The following is a 22,984-nucleotide window of genomic DNA, read 5'->3' on the forward strand; positions in this document are numbered from 1 at the left end:
GTGCTTTATATCATGGATTATAGTCTGGTCAAGATACTATGAACAACAACCAAAAAAATATTAAATGAAAGGAACTTGCTCGGGGGACTCAGAAAAACATATTTCAGTTTATCCCTGCATTTAGAAACTTGCGTTCAGGTGACCTGAGCTACAGAGAGAAATTTTGCATAGGACAATCATGTCTAAGTGTCAAGAAGAAAGTAAAACAAGCTGGCATTTATGCTGACCTAGCCCAGTGAGACAAAAATCAATTGCAGATTATTTTTACATTTCTCAGAAGCTTTGAGTTCCATAGACGGCGGGTGCTAGGAACAGTTTAATATTGATGTTAACGTGATAATGTTTCCGTGGAGCACGTGTGTCCCTCAGACACCACCAGGGAGAAGAGTCATAGAATCATAGAATTGTCAGGGTTGGAAGGGACCTTAAAGATCATCCAGTTCCAACCCCCGGCCATGGGCAGGGACATCCCCCACTAGATCAGGCTGCCCAGAGCCCCATCCAGCCTGGTCTTAAAAACTCCCAGGGATGGGGCTGCCACCCCCTCTCTGGGCAACCTGTGCCAGGGTCTCCCCACCCTCATGGGAAAGAACTTCTTCCTCACATCCCATCTGAACCGACCCATCGCCAGCTTCAATCCATTCCCTCTAGTCCTATCACTATCTGACACCCTCACAAGCCCCTCCCCGGCTTTCTTGTAGCCCCCTTGAGATACTGGAAGCCACAATGAGGTCTCCTCTGAGCCTTCTTTTCTGCAGACTGAACAGCCCCAACTCTCTCAGTCTGTCTGCACAGCAGAGCTGCTCCAGCCCTCTGAGCATCCTCGTGGCCCTTCTCTGGACACGCTCCAGCACGTCCAGATCTCTCTTGTGCTGTGGGCTCCAGAGCTGGACGCAGTAAACCAGGTGGGGTCTCACGAGAGTGGAGTAGAGGGGGAGAATCCCCTCCCTTGACCTGCTGGCCACGCACCTCTTGATGCAGTCCAGGATGTCGAGCAGAACTTTCTTTAGGATCCGTGCTGTCTTCCACCCACTGAGATTGATACATTGACAATGAATGGCAGAAACCAAAGGGAATGACAGAGAACATGGCGTTAGCAGTTCGGGTGCTAACAGAGGAGGAAAGCCCACCAGCCCTGAGCCTGCGGACCTCCTTTCCTCTTTGGCTCGAATATACAACTCCAAGAGGAAGATATGGCAGCCAGGTGGCTGATGATTGAAACTTGGTTATTGCAGGACATAAAACTGGGGCACTACAACACCTTCAAAACATTCTCGAATCCTTGGTGATTTGCTTCCTTGCACAGTTCTAGGCCTTCTTTGGACTGTATCTATTTTCATCCTAAAGAAAGGAACACCTAATATTGCAGATAAGATCCAAGGACGCCGCAGCAGGCAGCCATACACAATTGATTTTCTTCCTTCCTTACATTCATTGCTGCTCCACTGCAGGTACTGATACAAGTTTAAACGTGTTCTTAGAACTAATCGTCAGACCACTTTTACCTGAATAAATCCAAAACGTACCATTTTGCTATTTTGTAAAGACCCCTAAGAAGCAGGGAGCCTGTGCTACCCCCTGAAGAAACTGCTAACATGGCACAGGAACGAAAGGCGCAGAATCCATCCCAGGTCCTTCTCCTTTCCTCTTGAATTCCTTGCTTACATTTCTAGCATGGCTTTGCCCTGAAACAGCCTTCTTTTTCTGTTACTTCTCCTGATCAGGGTTTTGAAGGCTATTTTAATACAGACTGTCATGCCAAGATGTAAGCCACAAAGCAAAAATATTTAGTTCAGGACTAGTTGTGGGAAAAAAAGATGAAGGGAACAAGATATGTGGTTAACTAGGACACAACAGAAATGCTTCCACAAATGCAGGGTTAAAGAATATCATTAGAAAAAAAAAGTTTGAGGATTGTTTTTCATTTTTGTTTGTTTGGGGAGGCTTTTTGTTTTTCTCCTAATGGTCATAAACAGAGTTGCAAGACAAAGACGCGTCAAAGAGTTTGCCTTTTTGAGGTATGCATTTTTATTGACTTTGCTTGCGTTCCACCTTGCAAAGGGCAAAAGTGGGACTTTTTTGTGATCGCAGGGCTGGCAAGTTGTACATAGATACCACATGAGTATTCAGATCTTACTCAGAAATGCAGTATAGAATAGATGAGCAGCGTGTGCCTGTGTGGCTGTCTTGCATCAAGATAAAGAGAGAGAATAATGCTGCTGGGGAATTACGTGCACAAAGCTCTGTGAAGCAAGAATTAAAAGTAATGAGATTAAATAGAAAATAACCACATCAGGAATATGTTAATAATTTAATTAAAGGCTGCCAAAGTTGAACTATTCCACAATTGAGGTTGAAGCCTATCGACATGCTCTGTTCTACTTAGGGATTTTGCCACAGATAAATTTGCCTGTCTGGAAATGTTTCTTAATGTATGAGGAAAATGCGGTCAGCTAAGAATGTCGTATGATTGTTAACTTTGACAATGGTGGACTTTGCTAGTTTCTCAGATAGGCTTTTACTGGTGATTTAACGTATGTTTTCTTTACTGCAGTCTCATTTCTAGCGCCTAAGATAAATGAGAATGCTAATCCTTCTGAAAAACAAGAGGGCAAGATTTAGTGCCCCGGGTTTGTTTGCTGTGTTTTCATCTTTATATAACTTCCAAGTCAGACAGAAACGCAGGGTAAAAGAGTCACTTTATAGCAGAGCAAGAAACAACACAGAGGCCGTAACTTTGAAGAACTTGGCACCAAAGATTAGTCTGACACATTAAGGAAACGGTTATATAGATCTTAACAGATCTTTTATATTCTCCTTTTAAACTACCCTGTAACATTTTGTCCAATCCACAGGACGGTATAAAAATGCTGCCCTTTCTGGACTAGCAGATATCATTGGCTCTACCAAGCAGAGTCAACATCTTTCCCATGAGGCATCCCTGTCTTCCTACTGTGTGTCTTGTAGGAGAACCCAAAATACAGAAAATGCCTCCTCCTTAACTGCTGTGCCTGCAACCTTTTACAAGACCACACGTGACTTTGGTTTCCACAAAACCAACTTGGGCTGATGTTCTAAAATGAAAGTGCGCTACCACTTTAAAGGCTCAGTACCATAAAAAAATCCTTTTCTCGGCAGGTTCACATGGTGAATAAGATGACAACCTTTTCTCCAGTAGCAGTTAAAACTGGACCTAGTGAAAAAAAAATGCTTTTTTTTTTTCTGACAAAAACAATGAGAACAACGTTTTATGTCTTGCATTATTTTTTCCGTGACATTTTCCTACTGACTAGTAGAACACTATTTGTGATCTTTGAGCATCCAAAGAGGTGTCTGCACTTACATGATACTATGTCCTAACACCTGTAAAGGATCATACTTGAAATGTATGCTTTCTAAGACGATAATATATTGGGTTTGTATATAAAACAGAACAAAATAATGATAGTAAAAAAATCCTAAATACTTCAATGTTTCATTCAGGTATAATCTAAGCAAATCATAGAATGTGTTTGGCTCGAGGGTACCTTTAAGGGTCATATAGTCCAAGCCGCTTGGCAAATAAAAGACACTTCTGTTCTTGTAGTTAGCAAATGCCCAAGAGAGAAGTGCCTATTCAAAGCTGCCAGCAATGGGGGGGTGTTGACTCTCTCCAGAGAAGAAATAGGCATGGCCACATCCCAGCGGTGCAGCCTGGTCCTGACTACACGGGCAGATCCTGCTGCTCTTCCCTTGGGCACACACTGACAAGAAGAAAACTCATGCTTCACTGAAGTCAGAGAAGGCAGATAAAAGCATGAGGCTTTGCATTTTTTTTATGCCCAAGATCATGAATTTTTTCTTTGCTGGTGACAAGCCTGTGTGCCCGTGTAGGAGACTTCAATAGTCTCGCTTCGAGTGTTCCTCCTCCCTGCAGGTCAGAAGCGAGGCACGTCTGGCGCTTCCCTGCCTGACTGGTGTTTGTCATCCGCAGCTAGGTAGGCAAATTCTGCTTTAAAACCACCAATACAATGTCGTGACAAGCACTGTATTTTTATGAGGGGGGAAATGAAGAAGACAAAATGTTACTCCCATTGACGAATGTGGCTCTAACAATTTCCCCTCTCTGCGCTACGGAGGGTTAACTTATTCATATTAGGGGGTATTCGCGTCACTTTTACCCTCAGAGAGAAAATAAGGGTAACCTAATTTGAGATTTGTACCAATTTAAGTAAGAAAATGGATACTGAATATTTTGAATCGTTGCTAAACTTAACTGAGCATTCAGTGAAGCGAGCTTCCATACGTGAATAAGAGGCTTTAAACCGTTTTCCCATATTTTTAAATTACATTTGTTACTTGTGATTAGCAGCTTTCTGTCATTCATATGCAGCGTACTGCAACTGAATGCAATGAACTGACCTTCTTCCGCTTATTAAACTCACTTGGTATTTAATTATTAGCATGCAAAGTCAAGCAGAAAAACTAAGGAGCATTTATAAGTAAGATCATTGTGTTTTATTTGCAATGAATAGGAATATTTGTTTTCATTACTTTTCATAAGAAATTTATTACTGCTTGTTTTGAATCGGAATAAACACAAAAAATAGAACATCTGTGTCAAAGTTTAAAAAATACGACAATCAAAGGCTGCTTAATCTCATCTATTTAGTTCTATCGCACAGTCTGTTCAGTGTAACTTTTTACAACATACTGTGCAAGAAAACAGGTCATTTAAACTCAGTAATTAGTATTACAGATAAAATGACACTGCAGCAATGTTAATTACTATAGTACTGATGTAGTATAGGATATAATACATAATAGTCATGTCTTTAGTTTTAAATTGAAGTGCAACAAAGCATATTATTGCTACACTTCCTCTTCTTAAAGTAAATTAATGTTATTCAAGTGTATCATTTGTATTCACGCAGAATGTTTTTAAATAAATCACAATTGTACTTAAACTCAAATTAGCATATTTCACTTTCTGATGGCATAAATTAAGGAACCTCTCGCTATAGGAACTTTTCCTATGACAGTGGAAATTATGACAGAATTATATTCCATGTGAAAAATCTCCACAATCATTTTCTTTTTCATTACAGCAGCTGTAAATCAGTTTGCAAATGAAGCACACCATTCCATCTCTTTAAAAATAAAGATGAATCTTGAAGAGCGTTACAGCTACTTAAGGTGTGGTAGGAACTAGAGATATATGGTCAAATTGTAATTAATTCTGTGCTGCTGTGGCTAAAATATCTGACAATTTTAAACATAAAATATTCATAACAAAACAAAGAGACTTGCAGAGGAGAACAATGAAAGTTTTTATCTGCAGCTCCAGTAGGAGCAGGGCTCCCTATTTATGAATAATTATATCTCTGATTTTTGCAGCACCTTTAACTTTTGGATAACTTTGTTATAAATATTAAAAGAAGGAAAAAATGAGTTAAATTTCAGATTTGTTCAAGTCTACTTAAATAATTTATGGCAGCTGAAATGTTCCCATTTTCACTGCAGAAATGTAATGAAGCCATTACTCAGACCTTGCAAAAAAAAAATTCAAAAAAAAAATCTAAAAACCTAATTATTTGAAAGTGTAATCATCTTATTCACTGTGTTAACCATGTGCCCCTGGCTAAAATATGGACGTATGGATTATTTAAATATACAGTCTGAGATTCAAAGCAGAAGTTGACGTATAACCTGAGGTTGTGTTTTCATCTCACAACAACAAGATGTATGGCTACATTTAAATGAAGGTGTGGAAGAGCGAAATCTTGAAGTACAAGTAACTAGTTTCTGGGATTTACAAATTATTTTGAAAATATGGTTTTTTCCCCCCCTCCCCATTTTGTTTAGGTCAGTGGGACGATGTATAATACAGGGAGACATGTATCTCTACGGTTAGACAAAGAGCATTTGGTCAACATCTCCGGAGGACCGATGACCTACAGTCACCGCCTGGAGGAAATCCGGTTACACTTTGGAAGCGAGGACAGCCAGGGCTCAGAGCACCTGCTCAACGGACAGGCGTTCTCTGGGGAGGTACGTCACCGTATTCCAAGTTACAAATGAACTACAGGATGAACTGCTCGCTTTCTATTTCTGCCTAAAGGTATTTGCGGGCTAATTTGTACTCATAAAAATTGTTTCCCTTTATCCATTCTGAAGATCAGGGAATTGCGCTTTTTTTTTTTTCTCCCATGCACTGCAATTTGTGTGCCTCTTGTGAAAAGGAAACTGTTGCATTTCTTGTATGCATAGACATCCTCTGTTCTCCTATGCACCATTTAAAAAGTAGTCAAGTATCTTTTGGTGAGTCCTTTATATCCGTAGTAAAGGCAAATACAGTAATAACAACAAAGCAATACTGAAAGTGCTTCAAGCTGTTACAAAAGTGCTACTTTTGCTACTCACTGGTGTGCAGCACTTTACATTGAGCATCATTCTGCCTCTGATTCACATAAAAATGAGTTGATACCTAATTTTAGAGATGGTTCCAGAGAAGGCTGTTGGTCTGCTGAAGAGATAAAGTTAACTTCACAAACAATCCCTGCCAGAATTGGAACCTGCTTTGTATTTTAAATATGTCTGTAATTGTTCCAGGAAAGACCATAATTTTATGATCCTGACACGTATTTCAGCATGGCCCATTACTCTTAATAGATAAATATTTCATGCAGTACTTTTTCAGGATATATAGTCAAGTTTGCAGACTTTCTGGTAGATCATCTTTGTTCTTCTACTGTAGAAGCATTTTTGCATCGAAGAGATGTAGAAGCATTTTTGCATTGAAGAGCTGATCCTTCTTCAGCTTGTGCCACGTCTGTGATCTATCTAGCATGCAACTCTACTCCACGAATCTTAAATAATGCTTCAGAACAACTACCTATTACTCTTGAGATTCTTTTTAAAGACACTGTAGTTATCCCTGTTACCTTTCTTTCAGAAGACCAAAATGAATAGTGCTTCATAATAAAGCACATATTTTCTTGGAGATGAATAATCAAATTACCATCTGTACTATCTATCACAGGCTCTGGTGATGAGTCAGTTAATACATGGCATTTTCTTTGGCATTGTGCAGCAGCAGTTATTTAAGAGTAGGAAATTAATTGCAAAGTTGTCAAATGATGGTATTATAATTTATGGTAATAATTTGCTTTGTTTTATAAGCTACATAGATGCATAATATAGCCAGTGGCAGCTTTTTCATGATATTATTCATGCCTTCTGGTTGCCTTCATTAAATTCTATAAGTGAACATATAATGTATTACTCCTCTAAGAGCTGAAATTTTTCAGAATGCTGTAGTAAATAAGGCCTTTGCTTTGCTATTCAGATTTACAGAGGAGCAATATTCAAACAAAAGCAAGCTGACTGAACAAGAAAGCAAAATACCTGGTTGAAATGTACCTTTGCTCTTGATATGCTGTATCACCATCATTTCAGATATTTTTTAACAATTTTTAAGTTTTACATTCATGAGTCAGACTATAACAAAAGGTAAAAACGTAGAGCATCGTTTTGCAACACGATGCTTAATTAGGCTCTTCTGGTTTTGAAAGTAGGAGTTTTGAAGTACTATTAATATTTAGTGTTTGCTAACAGAGACCTCTCGTTTCTTCGTAATAAAAGCAGAAAATCTAGCTAAGTGGAAACGACTGTCAGTCAGTCAGTTACGCAGAGCCGGATCCACAGTACATGCAGGATTTCTCTACCTATCTGAATTCTTCCTGCAGTGCATAGAAAGAGATTAGCATCTTCAGAAGATGATCATTGCTGATAGCCAAACATGCGTCGCTTAGGAGAGGACAAATCACTCTGTGGAGATGCATCTCCCTTGACGACAGAGCAGAGACAAACAGCAGGCCAAGTAGCTTAGACTAGATGCCTCCTTTTCTGATGAGGAGGTGAATTCTGTCCTTGGAGGATGTGTTTTTCAAAGTTTCAGATAGCTGCTCTGGGCAGCTGGGCAGGTAAGTTCCCATAAGGTCAAGTATTAATTACTAATTTGAACCTGCATCTGCACAGTTAAGTCCTGTTTATGAAGCACATATCATTTCCAAAGTACAAGCAGAGATTTGAATCAATCATGCAGAATAGCATGGCTGCAAATTTTCACTGACGGATGGCAGCTCACAGTGTTCTTAGAATATAACATCCACCCATACAAGTGTTGTCTGTATAAATAAGTGATTTTCAATAAGCTTTCAGCACAGGAAGATGCAATATCTACAGCTCCCAGCAACAATGGCAAGAAAAACGTAAACGAATTAGCTGACTTTACGATAGAGTACCTGCCTTTATAATGTAATGTAACACAATGAGATTATTCCTACTCCTCCTTTCCTCCTTCCCCATCCATACCTGTCCCCTCATTTTCACTGACATCTCCAACACGTGTTAAAGTCAGCACGTGGCAGAGAGAGAAGGGGAACCTGGGGAGAGGTCAGGGAGAGAGCAGTACCTCTCCTGCCTGAGACTCGCAAACCATTAGGCAGGCTCAAACAGTGGCTTAAAACAAAGTGCAGACAAGCAGAAACTTGTGAACAGCCCCGATATGTCTTGAATCAGCTCCAGTGTGCTTGACATATCTGAAATCCCACCTAATATCCGTGCTAAGCGCAAAGTTTCATCGCAGGGATTGCTTTTGCCTAGTGAAGATGTTCTGCAAGTGGGCAGGCACTCAGAGCAAGTTAGAGAGCACTCGAGTGGTACCATGGCATGAAAAATAATCTGGAAATAGGAGGTTGCCTCAAAATATACTGTGGCCTGAATGATACCAAGAGGTTTGTAATTCGCAGGCTTTAACATTTAACTACCTGTTAAATGCTGTGAACAGAGATGTCTACAATAACCTGTTTACATTTTAGCCCCTAATTATCACTTTAGTAGGCAGAATAACTGAACTAATGCTGAAATAGTTTGAGTGTAAGGGCTTTAAAAGCGTGTGTCAGATTATCATCGATACAGTTATCATCAATACAGTTTGGCACTGCTAACAATGAAAGAAAAGCAGACTTTAGAATGCTTAAATAAATAAATTGAGCATTTACTTGTCCCTCGGTTACATACTTGAGTGTATTTAATTCCCTATTCTTTGCATTAGCATCCTGCTGTATTATAATGATTAGAAGAAAAATCTTGGCGCAAGCAAAGTCCCAAACTAAGACACCAATTGTGTCTGCTGCCTATTGCCTCTATGCAAAAGATTTTTTAATGCTTGAGAGTCCATATCGTTACATGAGAAAGACCAACTTCCTTTCAATACTTCAGAATCGACCGGAGTGCTGTTGTTCAGGAATTGTCTACTTTGTTAAAATACAAAAGGTAACACGCTCCAAAAGGTTCATCGTGAAAATAAGACCCTAAAGGGTCCACACTTTACTATGTGGCAAATTCATAAAAATCCATACCATTTTTCTTTCTGTAGCAGAAAAAAAAATGTGCTGTGGGAGACTTCTAGCCACTTTATGGCTGGGGTTGTAGTAGAGTCATAAAAATCCATACCATTTTTATTTCTGTAGCAGAAAAAAAAAATGTGCTGTGGTAGACTTCTAACCACTTTATGGCTGGCATTGTAGTAGCCTTATCAGTGCAAAGGCAGAAAGTCAAGGAGCTTAATTATTTGGGGTTATGCACTTTTCACAAACTCAGTGGCTGGAGACTTTCAAACAAGAGACCAGAGTCAACAACACATGGAAAAATTAGATTCCTCCTTCTCTGCCCACCGAGTCACCCTTCCAAAACCCACTGACAAAGACTATAAACACACAGCGGTTTCATCGCTACGCAAGAAGTACAATGAAAGCCAAAATACTATCTAGATAAAGGAATGCGTATTGCAAGGTATAAACGCAGCTTGGAAACGAGATTTATTTTCTGCTGCTAAAAGCCTCTAAGAAAACAGAATAAAATACAAGAAATTGAGAGTCAAAGGGGTAAACTTGAAATTCTGAGATACCAGCTTTCTCCTACTGCTGCAATTTCTGTAACTGCAGGCATATTCTATGTGAGTGGGGAATTTCTAGTGATAGTAAAGGATTACTTATCAGAGATCAGTGTTGCAAATCCACCTTCCGATATTTTTAGACACAGGACTGTCAGATAGACAGCCCGCGAGAAGCATCCAGCCAGATGGAATAATTTAATCCAGCCTGCTGTAGAATTAGTCTGAATTGTTAAATCAGAAACAGTGGCTCTGTCACTGAGACCTTCTGTACACCTTTGGCTTGCCTGTGTGGTTCCAAATAACCTTCCCAAAAATGCTAATGTTGGTATTGTTTATACCCAAAAACCCCACCAAACCACAGAATCATAGAGTGTGTTGTTGCTGGAGGAGACCTTTAAAGGTCATCTAGTCCAACCGCCAAATAAATCTCTCCCCCTAAAAAAACCTTTACTGGTATAAAACATTGACTTTGTATTATGTCTCTAATTACGTTGGTAAAACAGAACAAGCCACAGTCAATAAGAATATGAGAAGAAATAGCAAGTGCAGGCCAACTATATTTTATTACTTATTGCAAACCTTTTACATCTCCTTTCATTTGATAAGGCCCCTATCTTCTTCCCAAAAACTTCACCACCTGGAAGGTGAATGTTCAATTGTGTTTCCCACGTGACATTTGGCTTAGGACTCTGCCTCCTTGTCTAACCTGCACCTACCCCATACTTAGATACCTCCCCCAGGTTGGTTTTTCTGTTTTGTTCTCTATAGGAAGCATCACTGGGGTGAGAATTTGAGAGTCTGGCTCTTCATCAGACTGTGCTAGCACATAGTCCTTTCTCAGGAAAGGAGCATTAAACCCACTGGCGGTGCCTCGGTGCCTCTTCGTAACCACGCTCCCACAGGTGGTTACAACCCCAAAGCAGAGCGAGCTGTGAGCCAATCCCTACTACAGCCCGTAACGCTGGCACTGCTGCCAACAGCTTGCAGAAAGAAGTTTGAAATTCAGATCCGTCCGTTGCCACAGGCCATCTGTATCACCTTTTGGAGACTCCACTGGAAATGGCGCAGGTCGTTCTCAAGTATTTCAGCCAGAAGATAAAGTTTACTGTACTGCGGTACTTATTAATGTTGAAAAATAAGCCTCTGAGGAAAATACCGGATGAGGGAACACATGTCTAATGGAAGGGTCGTTTAATAAAATCTCTATAACCTTCAGATTAATGTTCAGCTTCAGAGGAGAAAGTCAATAGGATAATGAATTAAATTGCTATAGGAATAGAATATAAATCAGGAAGAGGCGGTGTTATTGTCATCACTACAGTATAAGGAGACTATTCACATGAGCAATTCAAAATCAGTGGGAGATGAATATGTTCATTAGCTGTAAGAATGCACCTCTGTCCACCCTGAAGATTACAGGTGGCTTCACCCAAAATTTTATAAAATACTCATATCCATATAAAGCAGAGTTAAAGTCCAAAAGACACTTATTCATCAAGACATGCTTATTGTGTTTCTCTAAACCAAAATCAATTTTATATTTTAACCTAAATGGGTTTTTATTGGTGGTTAGTATAACAGAAAATAGGATTGAACAACATATTAGCACAGACTGTGGGATATTCACGCCTGACTGTGGTCTGCTAATTTAAGAGCTCTGAACCATCCAATGGAAATTCCTTTCCACTCTTTATTAACTTCATAAGGAAATTTGGTTCTTTAACAGGGATGTGTTTTAGTAGAAGGCTGCCTGGTCTGTCTCCCCACTAGAACTATGTGGAAATTAAATGGCCACCTCTCCCTCTGGGCAGCAGAGACCTTGGCATTTAAAAGCATGATCCACAGGAAAAAAATAAAAGAAGTATGGTCCAAAGAAGAACACTGCTGAGATAATCTAGACAGCAAAGCTTGCAGGGATGCATACTTGGAAACCTATGTTATAAAGTGAAACTTAGCAAAAATATTTTTAAATGTTCCTAAACTAGTTCCCGAAGAACAATGAGATGATAAATCAAGATTTTCATCAAAAGTTTCCCTGACTAAAGAGCCGCTGTACAAAGTAAGACACAATAATTAACCATAGGCTGTCTGTCCAGATGTGGAATTGGTAGTTACCGTCATTTCAGGACTAGCTGAGAGCAAGCAGAAGCTAGAGGGGCAGATCAGAATACTCTGAGACTCCCAGGCAAAGCAGAAAACCTGGACATCCCTTAGACTCCCTGTAAAAGTGCAACATAAGCCTTCTGCACATCAGCAACCAAGAGGGCACACGGAGCTGCTCTTTCCTGCCCTGGGCTGCCCAGGGAGCCGCGCTCCTGCCGTCCCACAGGTGAGCTCAGCACCAGCCTCCTGCCTCAGCCTGAAGGGTTGCAACGAAAGGGATGGATAGAAAAGGTTGGGGCACGTAGCAATTGAATAAGGCAACTTATTCCCCGGCAACTACATGAGAATGTATAAAAGGACAAGCTACAAAATATAAAATATCTGCAGGTTTCGTGAGATGCTGCAAATAGTTTCCAAAAAATCTCATACTGAAAATCTAAATGCTAGGTTTCATTTCCCAGGTTTCTCGTTTTATTTTGTTCTGACCCTTGTGTACTTATATTTCTTATAACAATTCAAAGGACTCGAGTTACACACATTTAACTGTTATTTTGTTGACGGCAAAGAAATATCTCTGCAGGAAAAAAAAAAGGCAAACTAATTGCTGTACCCAATTCCATTTCCTTGATTTCATGTTCCCTGGAATGTTTATTATTTTATTTTTTTGCGGGAGGTTTTCAGCATTACATACACTTACATGACTTATGGACAGAACTGTGGAGAGAGGGGATGACAGAGAGTGATTCCTTACAACCAAAAGCTGAAAAGGAGTGGAAAGCCAGGCAGCAACTGAACCATCTAAACACCCATGGCGATATGGCAGCAATAACAACTTTAAAGTACCCGTCGGAATAATGTGTGGACATCAAGATACTTTGTAAGCAGCAAATGGGCAACATTTAAAATGCAGCGGGTGTTTCTTATTGAGGAAGCGTCTCCTTTTGAACTGCTCTATTGGAAACCACAAGAAAGATGACTTTCTAGGAATACAGAACTGAAATTTTTGTGGCGCATTTCACATCAAAATGCAATAAACTTCCTACGCTGGCTACATGCTGAAAATGCATCTTAATCCTTAGTGACCTTCAAAAGCAGTTTCATCTTTAACACTTTTGAAGTGGAATAGTTGACTTTTAACTCATGTTCTTTCCTGTATTTTTTTGGCTAGGCAGTCATCTTCAAGTCATAGGTAATATACTCTTGTTAAATAACAAATACCAAAATTCAATAGCTAGAAGAAGTTACAGAATCAAATGAAAGTGTAGCAACTAAAAATCATTGATCATAAATATATAAATAGAAAAAACATACAGCAAGTACAGCTCTTTTTTTTTTTTTTTGGAATGACTGCATTGGTAGGTAATGCCAGCATCCTCTTGGAGTCACAATCTTATATTTAGTGCTGTTGTAGTCATGCTGCCATTTTTAAAGGAAAACTAGATTCTAGAAATAGCCTGCTTTATCCTTCCCTTAAGAAAAAAGAAAAACCTTAATTACACAAATCAAGTTATATAATATCCAAACTTTATACCAGCAATAAAGAATTTTACTTCATGTATAGTCAGCTTCTCATAAAAACCATTCATGTTATTTTTCCACCTTTTTAAAAATTTGATTTGTGGTGGAAATACAAATGTGGGTTTGTTAATTATTTTTTTTTGCAAGGGGAAGAAGTTACAGAGCATACAATAGGTCTAAGTGTGAATTTTATGATAGCACAGATAAAACTGGAGAAGTTGAAGCAAATTATAATAGGATGCTTCTCTTGGTGTAGAAACCACAAAAGTTTAATTATTGCACCAAGAAGGAATTAGGAATGGACCTAGATACGGCTATGGCTCTTTGTAGAATATAAACTAAGAAAAAGGTATGGGAGAGAATTACATATTTACTTCTTTTTGCAGAAAGGCTAACAATAACATATAATTGAAAGGAACAGTCATTTAATTTTATAATCCCAAACAGTCATTAGGTACTATCTGGAGTTTGAATGATGCTTTAGAGCAAATTTTTAACCACTTAGAAAATTTGAGACTAAATTTCAGGTACCTGAGCAGAGTTTTGATCTATGTTTTAGGCTTGCACTTTTTCATTTCATCAGATTATTGAGGTATTTGTGTAGTCCATTGCAGGTGAAAAATTACAGTTCACTGTCACATCAAATAAGTGAAAAACCTTTACAGAAGTATTTTAGTATGTCATCATTTTGATTATTTAGACCTGGTATAATTGCCTGAAACAAACTGCATTGAGTCTTTCTGGAATAATCAAATACCTTAACATTTCAGACAACAAATGATACAGAAATCACCTGATTTCCTTCTTTTCTGAATCTTCTGAACTATCCATCCATTAGCAGAACTGCAGGAACTGTCCAAACAAATTGCAAGCTCTATGACAATGTCAGCTTATATTAATGTAGTATGTGACACGGCAAAATATCTGCTGCATGGAATAATAAATATTTAATATCTTAAATACTGAGTGAAACAGATCCCTTTAGTAATAAATATATTTTTGCGCATGTTTGCTTCTCAGTTACCAACTGTTCTCTTTGCTTGGGGAGGGAGAAGTGGAAGAGAGTGTCGATGTAGTGAGTACAGTCTGTCACTGACTGTAATCTAAATCCCCGTGGTGCCTCAATTTTAAAATCCAGCATCATAAAGCAATAAGGTGGAGTTTTTCTGCTTAGAGTAGCAGCTGTAGGATTTGCTCTTAAACCACTGGGACACTAAAACATTCAGCACTCTAAACCTCCAGTGTCACTTATGAAGTGTTCGCTTTGCCTCATTCCAAATTATTATCATCTGCTTGGGGTGATTTTACTTGCTAGGGGATGATTTTTCTTTAATTAAAGAGTAATTCACCTCTGCAGCCAAAAAATGATGCTCATTTTGAAATGGGTTTTATGCTACTTGGTAATGATTTCTCCATTGCACTTCTTGTAAATTTTAACTTTTTCTCCAAATATTTTTGATGTAACGTTCCAGAGAAAGGAGGAGACAGTCTAACTTGTTAAATAAAAGCTCTTGCTGCTATTACAGACAACCACAAAAGAATATAAAAAAGCAGGCGTGTGTGAATTTTTATTATCCTTGCAAGTTACGAAAACAATTGAAAAAATCATCAAAACATTACCCTGGACAAAACTCTCATAAGAGAATGGGCTTTTGTCTGAAGCAAAATCATATGATTTGTTGTTTGTAAGCTGAGCATGGACATCAGACTGCAGAAAAAAGGAAAAAAAGGAAAAAAAAAAAGAAAAAAGCTCTCTTAGGCCAGTCTCTTTTAACTGATACCGCTCATGTGCTGGAGGATGAATGGTGGCGATGTGATCATAAACAGCAGAACCCAAAGTGAATTACAGATCCTGCTCCATCACCAGCAGACGCGGTGCAGTTCCTCGGGCACTGGCTCACGCACCCACATAGCTCTTGACTGCAACACCTTGTGTAATGCCTAAGCGGAGTCAAAACCAAATAGTTCTCAGCAAGCATGGCCCTTACCAGCCTGCAGAGTGGGGCTTTCACTTCGGAAGCTGTCTTCAGCAATTTTTATCTTACCCTGGATAAATGGAAGAGCTTAAGACAGCAAACGTGACCCTGATTTTGAACAGTCTAAACTTGTTGGTCTGGCCTTCTTGTGGGAGACAGGAGTTCCTGGCTCACACCCCTGGCCAAATCAGGGGAAAGAGGCAGCCAAGATCACAGGGAAGGTGCTCCACGTCCTGCGGGGCTGCTCTGGTCGCTGTGACTGGGACCTGAACGGTGGGAGGACCACATCGCCCAGGACTGAGTCAGCCCAGGAGAAGCTCCCTCCCCCGTGACCGTCGTTGCTGGTTTCTGACCCACAGGGGCAGCTGTGCACCCTCACCATTAGCTCTCTGACCTCCAGTTCATTTCTGTAGCTTCAGCCAGTCCTCATCTAGGTCTTTGTCCCTTACCTTATGTTTCATAGTTTCTTATGAGGCAATTTTGTATCTTAGTGAAAATCATGCAATTCTAGCTACCTTTTTATTACATTTTCAGGGAAGGCTGTGAGGTTGCAGAGTTACATTTTTCATTTAGCATACTGACTCGACCTTCCACCATCACTGCCGACCTTCCCTTAATTAAAAGCATACAGGCATACAATGCCTCCTAGGAAGTCAAAATACTTCAGATTTGTAGTATTTTATTTTAACCATCTAGGTAAGCAATACTCTCAATAAAGACTGAGAAGGAAATTCTTCTAAGCCTTTTTTTCTCTAGAAAAAATTGTGGTAGATAACAGACTGGGATATTTTACAAACAATAAAGGGAATACAAGATTTTGTAATTTCATAAGCAGGTCTTTCTAAACTTAGTACAATTAGATCAGTTTCTCATCCTACCTTTAAACTAGCACAGGAGTGATAGCAGGCATGAGACAACTAGTGTTAACACTGTGGAGAATTAGAATTGACAAGGTTAAACCACATTTCTTCGAAGTCCATTTTCTTTACATTTATCTTTTAATATCTCACCTTTATCTGTCTGCGCTCTTATTTCTGGACATTACTGCACACATCTGCCAAGATTTACTGGTTTAAATCTCAGTAAAAATTAATTCATTTTGTTTAGTTTATTCTCAGTTGTTTGGCTGGGTTTTTTAATCTAACTGCCATGAAAACATCTTCTAACTGACGATTTGCCATCGGCACATTAGAAAAGCACTATATACAAGTCATTACTCTGAAAGTTCTATCAAAGGCAAAGAGGCTTTTGAATTTTAGCCAGAAAGGGCAAGTCCATCACTGTCCATCTCTTTCCGTCATCTTGAATTTTATTTACTCTTTCTTATCAAAATATTAACATGCTACTGCCATCTAGTCCCTGGAAATTCTGCTAATAACGGAACCAGTTGGCCACACAGTCTTAATCTGCTTAACCTTCCGTATAGGACTGGTCAGAAACATCTGTCACATTCTCGCAAATGTATAATTCCTATGACTAAAAAAAATAGATTTTTTTTTTCTTCCAAGGCATATTCAATGTGAACTTTATACACTTCCTCTGAAAATCTAAGCACAAAGCGATCAAGTACTGAGCTATCCATCCTATGCAGTGTCTCCAACCCAGCCTGATACTTTGAAGTCTGTGTCCAAATCACAGCATGTAGGTATGATCCCGAGAGGCCCATCGCTTTTCGTGCTTATACAGGACTTAGTCTTACAGCATCCATGGCTACCGGAGCTCAGCCGCTCAATTCTCATTACCTGCTGCTTTTTTGCTGCACACCATGTCAGCCTGAAATACTCTGGCGAGGTTGCAGAGACAGAATTTTCTTTCTCCTGCTCCATTCCAGCAAACTACCAATGCAGTACGTTTCGCTGCATAAAGTTCATTAAATAAAGCTTTCAGATTGTGGTTGTGTTAAGATTCTCCAGAAGAAGCAAGAAATAAACCTTCACCTTTTGTTTTTTGAGAACAAAAAAGCTTGTGGTAATGCATTAACATACTTGTCTGAAATAAGGAATTCCAATTCAGAAATAAGGAAGGAAGATAAAAGACTTCTTAGTACAAAGTGTACTACTGTCAAGTGCTTTAAGAGAAGACAGGTTAGTGTTCATTACTTGCTCTTCACGTAAAAAAAGGGAAGGGTCAATCAAATATCACAAAAATATGTTTACCAATAAAAACATAATTGAAAATACATAAGTATTTGCAGAACAACCCCTTATAGGTATAACATAAAGCCCTCTTTTCTAGGCATTCCTTTAGCAGGACATACCTATATTTCAAACACAGAAACTAATAATCAAAGAGACAGTCAGAGCTCTGATCCCAGGTCTGTGTACTGTGAAATTCCTGTGTGGCTTTGGGGTTTGTGGATTGTTCCTAAAGAGTATCATAGCATTGGCCCGTGGAGCCAGCTTTACTTAAAATACAAATGACTACACCAAAATCGCTCCAGTTAAGCTGGATTATGGCACATTCTGTTCCAATTTTATCTTCAGAACAGTGTTTCCAGTGAGGTGTCCAATGGATAAGCTTGGGAGAATGGTGCTGATGTGATTCCGACAGTACAATCCATCCCTGGCCATTACTGCTCTAGGCAGGATTAGCCCCATGGAAGAGGCATCTGACACGAATATTTCCATGCACATCCAAGGCTCCGAATTACAGCCTAACCCTAGGAGCTGGGGTTTAAGGCAGAGCTCTCTGCAGGAGTCTGAAAGCTCCCTGTGCCCTAGGTACCCAGATTGTCCCTTTGGCAATCTGCCAATGCCCACAAACAAAACTTTACACACAACTGCAGCCCTGCTGAGGGAAGGGACATCTCAGGAAAACCAACGAATCATGACAAAGTAAGCTGGAGTGAGGAAGACATCGGGTCTCCAGGCTCTTGGCTAAATCACGAGGTTATCTGATGGGAAATCGGGGAGATTTGTGATAGCCTCTGCTTGCGTTTCAGCAAAATTTCTTTGAAATCAGGTTCCCTCCACGAGGTACTTTGGTTTTGCCATGTAAGCATTTTTGAGTGAAACTCTGTTTCAGCAAAAAAAATCCCAACTAGTTCTGCTTATGATTAGTGTAATGCCTTATTCTGTGTGAAGCCCAAGGGTGTGCTCAGTTAAGAGGATTTTCACTGTTTGATTTGCAGCTTAGAGCCTCCCTGTCTACTGTTCCTAAGTCACAAAAGGCACAATACAGGAACTGTTCTTCCTCCTAACTGTTAGAGCTATTCCCAGGGGCAATTAATTAGAAAAAAAAAAAGAAATCACCCTTATTCTTCCAGATTCTAATGAATGTCTATCTGTTTCATTCTCATAGGATTTTCTTTTAGAAATCCAGGAAAATGATGAAAGGAAAAATGGCAGGGTAAAAAAAAAAAAAAAAAATCAGTATCTGAAGTTCCAAAAGCCTTTTCCCATGGCCTATTTGAAAATATCTACTTTTAAGATATACTCAGCACTGGAAATGAATTTTTCATAGAAAAAGATGGAAATATTCTGTTAGAATTCTGAGCATTCAGGCAGCACATCTGGGGTCTGTCCCCACAAATCTTTATATACGTTAACAGCCCCATTGGAACAAATGAAACCATGGGCGTGCAAACAAATGTAAAGTCAAGTAGGGTGTGTGTTTACAGTACAGTTACTGTCAGGATTACAATACAGTGGGTCACAATACCAGGGAAGCAGGATGCAATTCCTAGAATTTAAGATATTTAAATCCATCTAACATGGATAGTGGTTTTGGCTCCACTGTGATCTTATATATGAACTTCACGTTCAATTTTTCTTATTTGATGTACAGCAGGTATTGCCAAATGACAGAGCACCTAGAAATTGCTAATCCTGTAGAAACTACCAAGTGATTGGAGTTAAACCAGAAGTTTTAGAAAGACACAGACTTCTTTACTAGCACAGAAGAACACATCAGTTTTGTGATGCCATCTGTCTTTCAAATGATCTTGTAAACTCATCAGTATTTTGGTTGTGATCATCAAACAATCTTTGGACAGCTTGAAGCAGATTGATTTTACCTGTGTACTGCTAGATGGTATTCCTTGTTTTGTGCTCTGAAAGTGGCAGCTTATAACTCAAAGTGAACGACTATTATTAAATCTACAGACGTACATACTTTAAAACAAATTTTAAAAAAAGGAAAGTCTAGAAAACCAACAGAACTACTGAGCTCTATCATCTTATATCAGCTGAAAATCTGACCTTTAATGTTTGTGAAGAGGAAAATAAAAGTCCAATGAAGAGCTGGAAGAGACCATCTGTCTCCTTTTAGTTGGTTGTTTTGTTTAGAGTTGGGCCTGAACCAAAAACCTAATTCAGGCATGTCCAAGGTTTGGAAGCGGTCACATCGCGGTCCCCTTGGATATTCAGAACTGCTGATAGCTGCTCACAACAGGCACTAATAACAGCCCTTGTAATGCTTTTTGTCAAATGCTTTACAGTCATTAACACGTTCCCCATTAACTATCAATTACCTCCCAGTGTAATTATTTTGCCAATTTTACAAACGGGTAGACTGAGACAGAGGGGCTGAGTCAACGGCAGTCACGACAACAGGCCAGGGCACAGTGAAGACTGAAACACGAGACTTCACAGTGTTTTCTAAGTCCTGGAAATTTTGGCCACCTGATTTCTCAAAATTCATTCGCAATGGTCGAGAGAAACCTTAACTAGGCAGGTCTTGCCATTGCTGTTTCTCCAATACACACTGCACTGTGCAGACGCCAACATCCAATTTATTAAAGGGCAATCATTAATTTCCCATCATATATCACAATTTTCTGCCACCCAGAAAATCTTTTACGACCTATACCTGAACTTGCCTCTCACCAGCTACTTTTTAAAATTCCAGACTAGTAATGTAGATATAGCAAAAGAGGCAGATAAAAACAATGCCAAATAGAGAAGACTAGTATAAAAAATATGCCAAGCTAAATAAATCTCAAAATACAAAGACACAGCCTGGCAGTACAGAGAAAAGGTGCGGTACTGCAGCCTGCCACAGCATCTGAACTTATTTATGTGTGCTTTCAGAAACACTTGCAAGAGCAACCTGTGGCATCCTCACAACGATGTAGGCAGCAGAGCAGCAGTGCTGCCCTTTCTCGCTGTGATGGCCTCTTGAAAAAGCAGCAGCCTGGTTTCAGGCATACATTCACTAACCTCTGAACACCTCTGCTAAAGGAAACGAGGGTATATTTAAGGACAGTTTTGCTTCTGTAGGAAATGTGCAGTGAGGAATGGCACAGCTGGGTAGCAGAGATTGTAAGCAACAGGAAGAACCAGGACAGAAAAGGGCAGGGGGATATATAGGTGCGAGTATGGGCAAGGAAAGCATCATTGACCTAGGTGGCATGGGCATCATTGTAGGAAAGTCTGAAAAAGAACTTAAAAAGAAACCTGTCCATGCTGGGAACATGGTTTTGCTTTCTTTTCTTCATCCACAGGCAGTAACCAAAGTTGACGGGGGCTCTTGGAGCAAAATTTAAGTCTATTAAATGAAGGTGGGCATCCTCAGTTCTGCACAGAAATACAGACTGACTCGATAAAACAGCTGAGTTTAGTTGAAATTATAGGGAAAAGCAGACAAATCTAGACTAGAGCACAAGAGCCAACAGCAACTTTACGTAACGTGTTTGAGAGAAGTAATGCCCTGAAGTAGCAACAAATGCATTTTTACATCTCAGCCTGAGAGCCTTACAGATTATACTTCTGGAAATGTCCTAAAAATCTCAACCTTGATGTTCAAACTCACAATTATTTTGAGCAAACCTGTTTCCCTGGTGAGTTGCTCTCTTTTTTTCTGCAGCAAATTCCTTCTACTCCCAGTTCTGCACAAAATGATTTATTAGAGAGATTGAGGTTTTTTCCCTTCTGGAAAGTGTCAGTTTCTGAACAAGATCAAATAATCTCCTGTAGTTCAGGTATTGACTAATTTTAATTATTAAAACCTTTCTCACAGGAAAAACTTCGTGATGTTTGCTCAGAAACCAGCAATTTTAATAGAATTCAGGAACTTCTCTTGAGGAGAATAGGGAACACTGGAGACAGAGTTCTGACTTTAAACTGGGCTCACAGTTGAAGGACATATTTGTAGAAAGTAGGAAGAACTAGCTTTTTCCTCTAGCTTTTTTCTATGGGTCTCCCTTTAAACTTACAGTTATGTGCTTTGTCAAGGCTAGAGTAATAGTAGCACGTATTTTGCTGTGCAGTAAAACTTAATAATATATATTTAAATGAATTATAAAACTAAGCACATACTTTGCATATATACTACACTTATTAAATCAGATATCAGTCTTTTATTAGATGTCATGTTAGCGATACGCAGTCCCCACTGCCGTAATTTTGTATAGGATCCCTTCCTCACAAGCCTATCAAGTCGGTATTGCTAAAGTGTCAAGGAAAAAAGTAAGAGCTACGTTTGTATTATAATTTCTTGCATTTAAGTTCTCAGGTTTTCGCATCATTGACAAGTAATTAGATGTTTTAGCAAGGTAATAGGATAATTACACTGTTGCTCCATAACTCAAAGTCTAAAGACAGCTCTATCTGCATTTAAAGTACATCGCAGCTCTGCCTCCAGCCACTACAAACCAGTGTATCTTACCACAAAAACACATTGTTTACCGCAGTGTAACAAAATCAAATATATGCTTAGTGATATAAGTTTGACAAAGTAATAAAGTAATACTTGGATTCAACATTATCTTCAATTAGGTGTCTACTCTGGTTGAAGAGTTCTTAACGCTACAGTTCAAAGAGCTGGATTTTTACCTGTTGTGATTTTCAGCTCCATTTCGATAGGGCAGGAAGAGAAGGGTTCTCTTTTGCTGCTCGAGAGCCATATACTGCAGGATAATGTACGTAAGAGAGAAATGAAATACAGGAAGAGGAGGCAGGCACCACATTAGGAGTAACTGATCAAATTTGTGAATAGTAATTTCACAGGGAAAAAGAAGACAAATCCCCCAGGAGACATTGTTTGTATTAAGAGATCTTTCCTTGCACCTCTAACAAAGAGCAAAGCCCGCTCCAGCCCCTGTGCATCAACATTTGTAAATATTTGGATGATTTTAGGAGCTTGGTTCGAATTCCAGGGTAACACCAGTATTTGCCACAGCCCAGCACTGCAGTGGCTGTGTGAGCATGCAGCTCCCTGGCTGCGCGGGGACACCCCGGGTAACGCACCCATCCCACCCAGGGTGGTCTGGCAGGTGGCAGTGGCTGCTGGTGGGGATGGGAGAGGGTCAGGCAAAGAAATAGTTCTGTGACGAGACAAGTTGAAAGGCGGTTGCTGCAGAGCTGCAGCTGTCCCCTTCACAATCCCTTCCTTTTGTTCAGACCAACTTAATCCCTTGTGGAAGTGACACCGCAGATCCCTGTTCAGTATTTTGGGGGGTTACAGTTCTTCCAGTGGGAAGCAGAAGCAGCAAGAAATAAATAGTGTG

At 39.6% G+C, this 22,984-nt stretch overlaps 1 protein-coding gene across 1 annotated transcript in view; it reads left to right on the forward strand.

Annotated features, from left to right (window-relative positions):
* Nucleotides 1–22,984, forward strand: part of CA10 (carbonic anhydrase X) — a 59,236-nt gene that overhangs the window by 12,828 nt on the left and 23,424 nt on the right. The window contains exon 2 of the mRNA XM_009878156.1: nt 5,845–6,030. Coding sequence (XP_009876458.1) covers nt 5,845–6,030 — 186 coding nt within the window. The remainder of the gene's footprint in view (nt 1–5,844; nt 6,031–22,984) is intronic.

Source organism: Apaloderma vittatum, unplaced genomic scaffold, assembly GCF_000703405.1.
Source record: "Apaloderma vittatum isolate BGI_N311 unplaced genomic scaffold, ASM70340v1 scaffold19151, whole genome shotgun sequence".
Taxonomy (NCBI): domain Eukaryota; kingdom Metazoa; phylum Chordata; class Aves; order Trogoniformes; family Trogonidae; genus Apaloderma; species Apaloderma vittatum.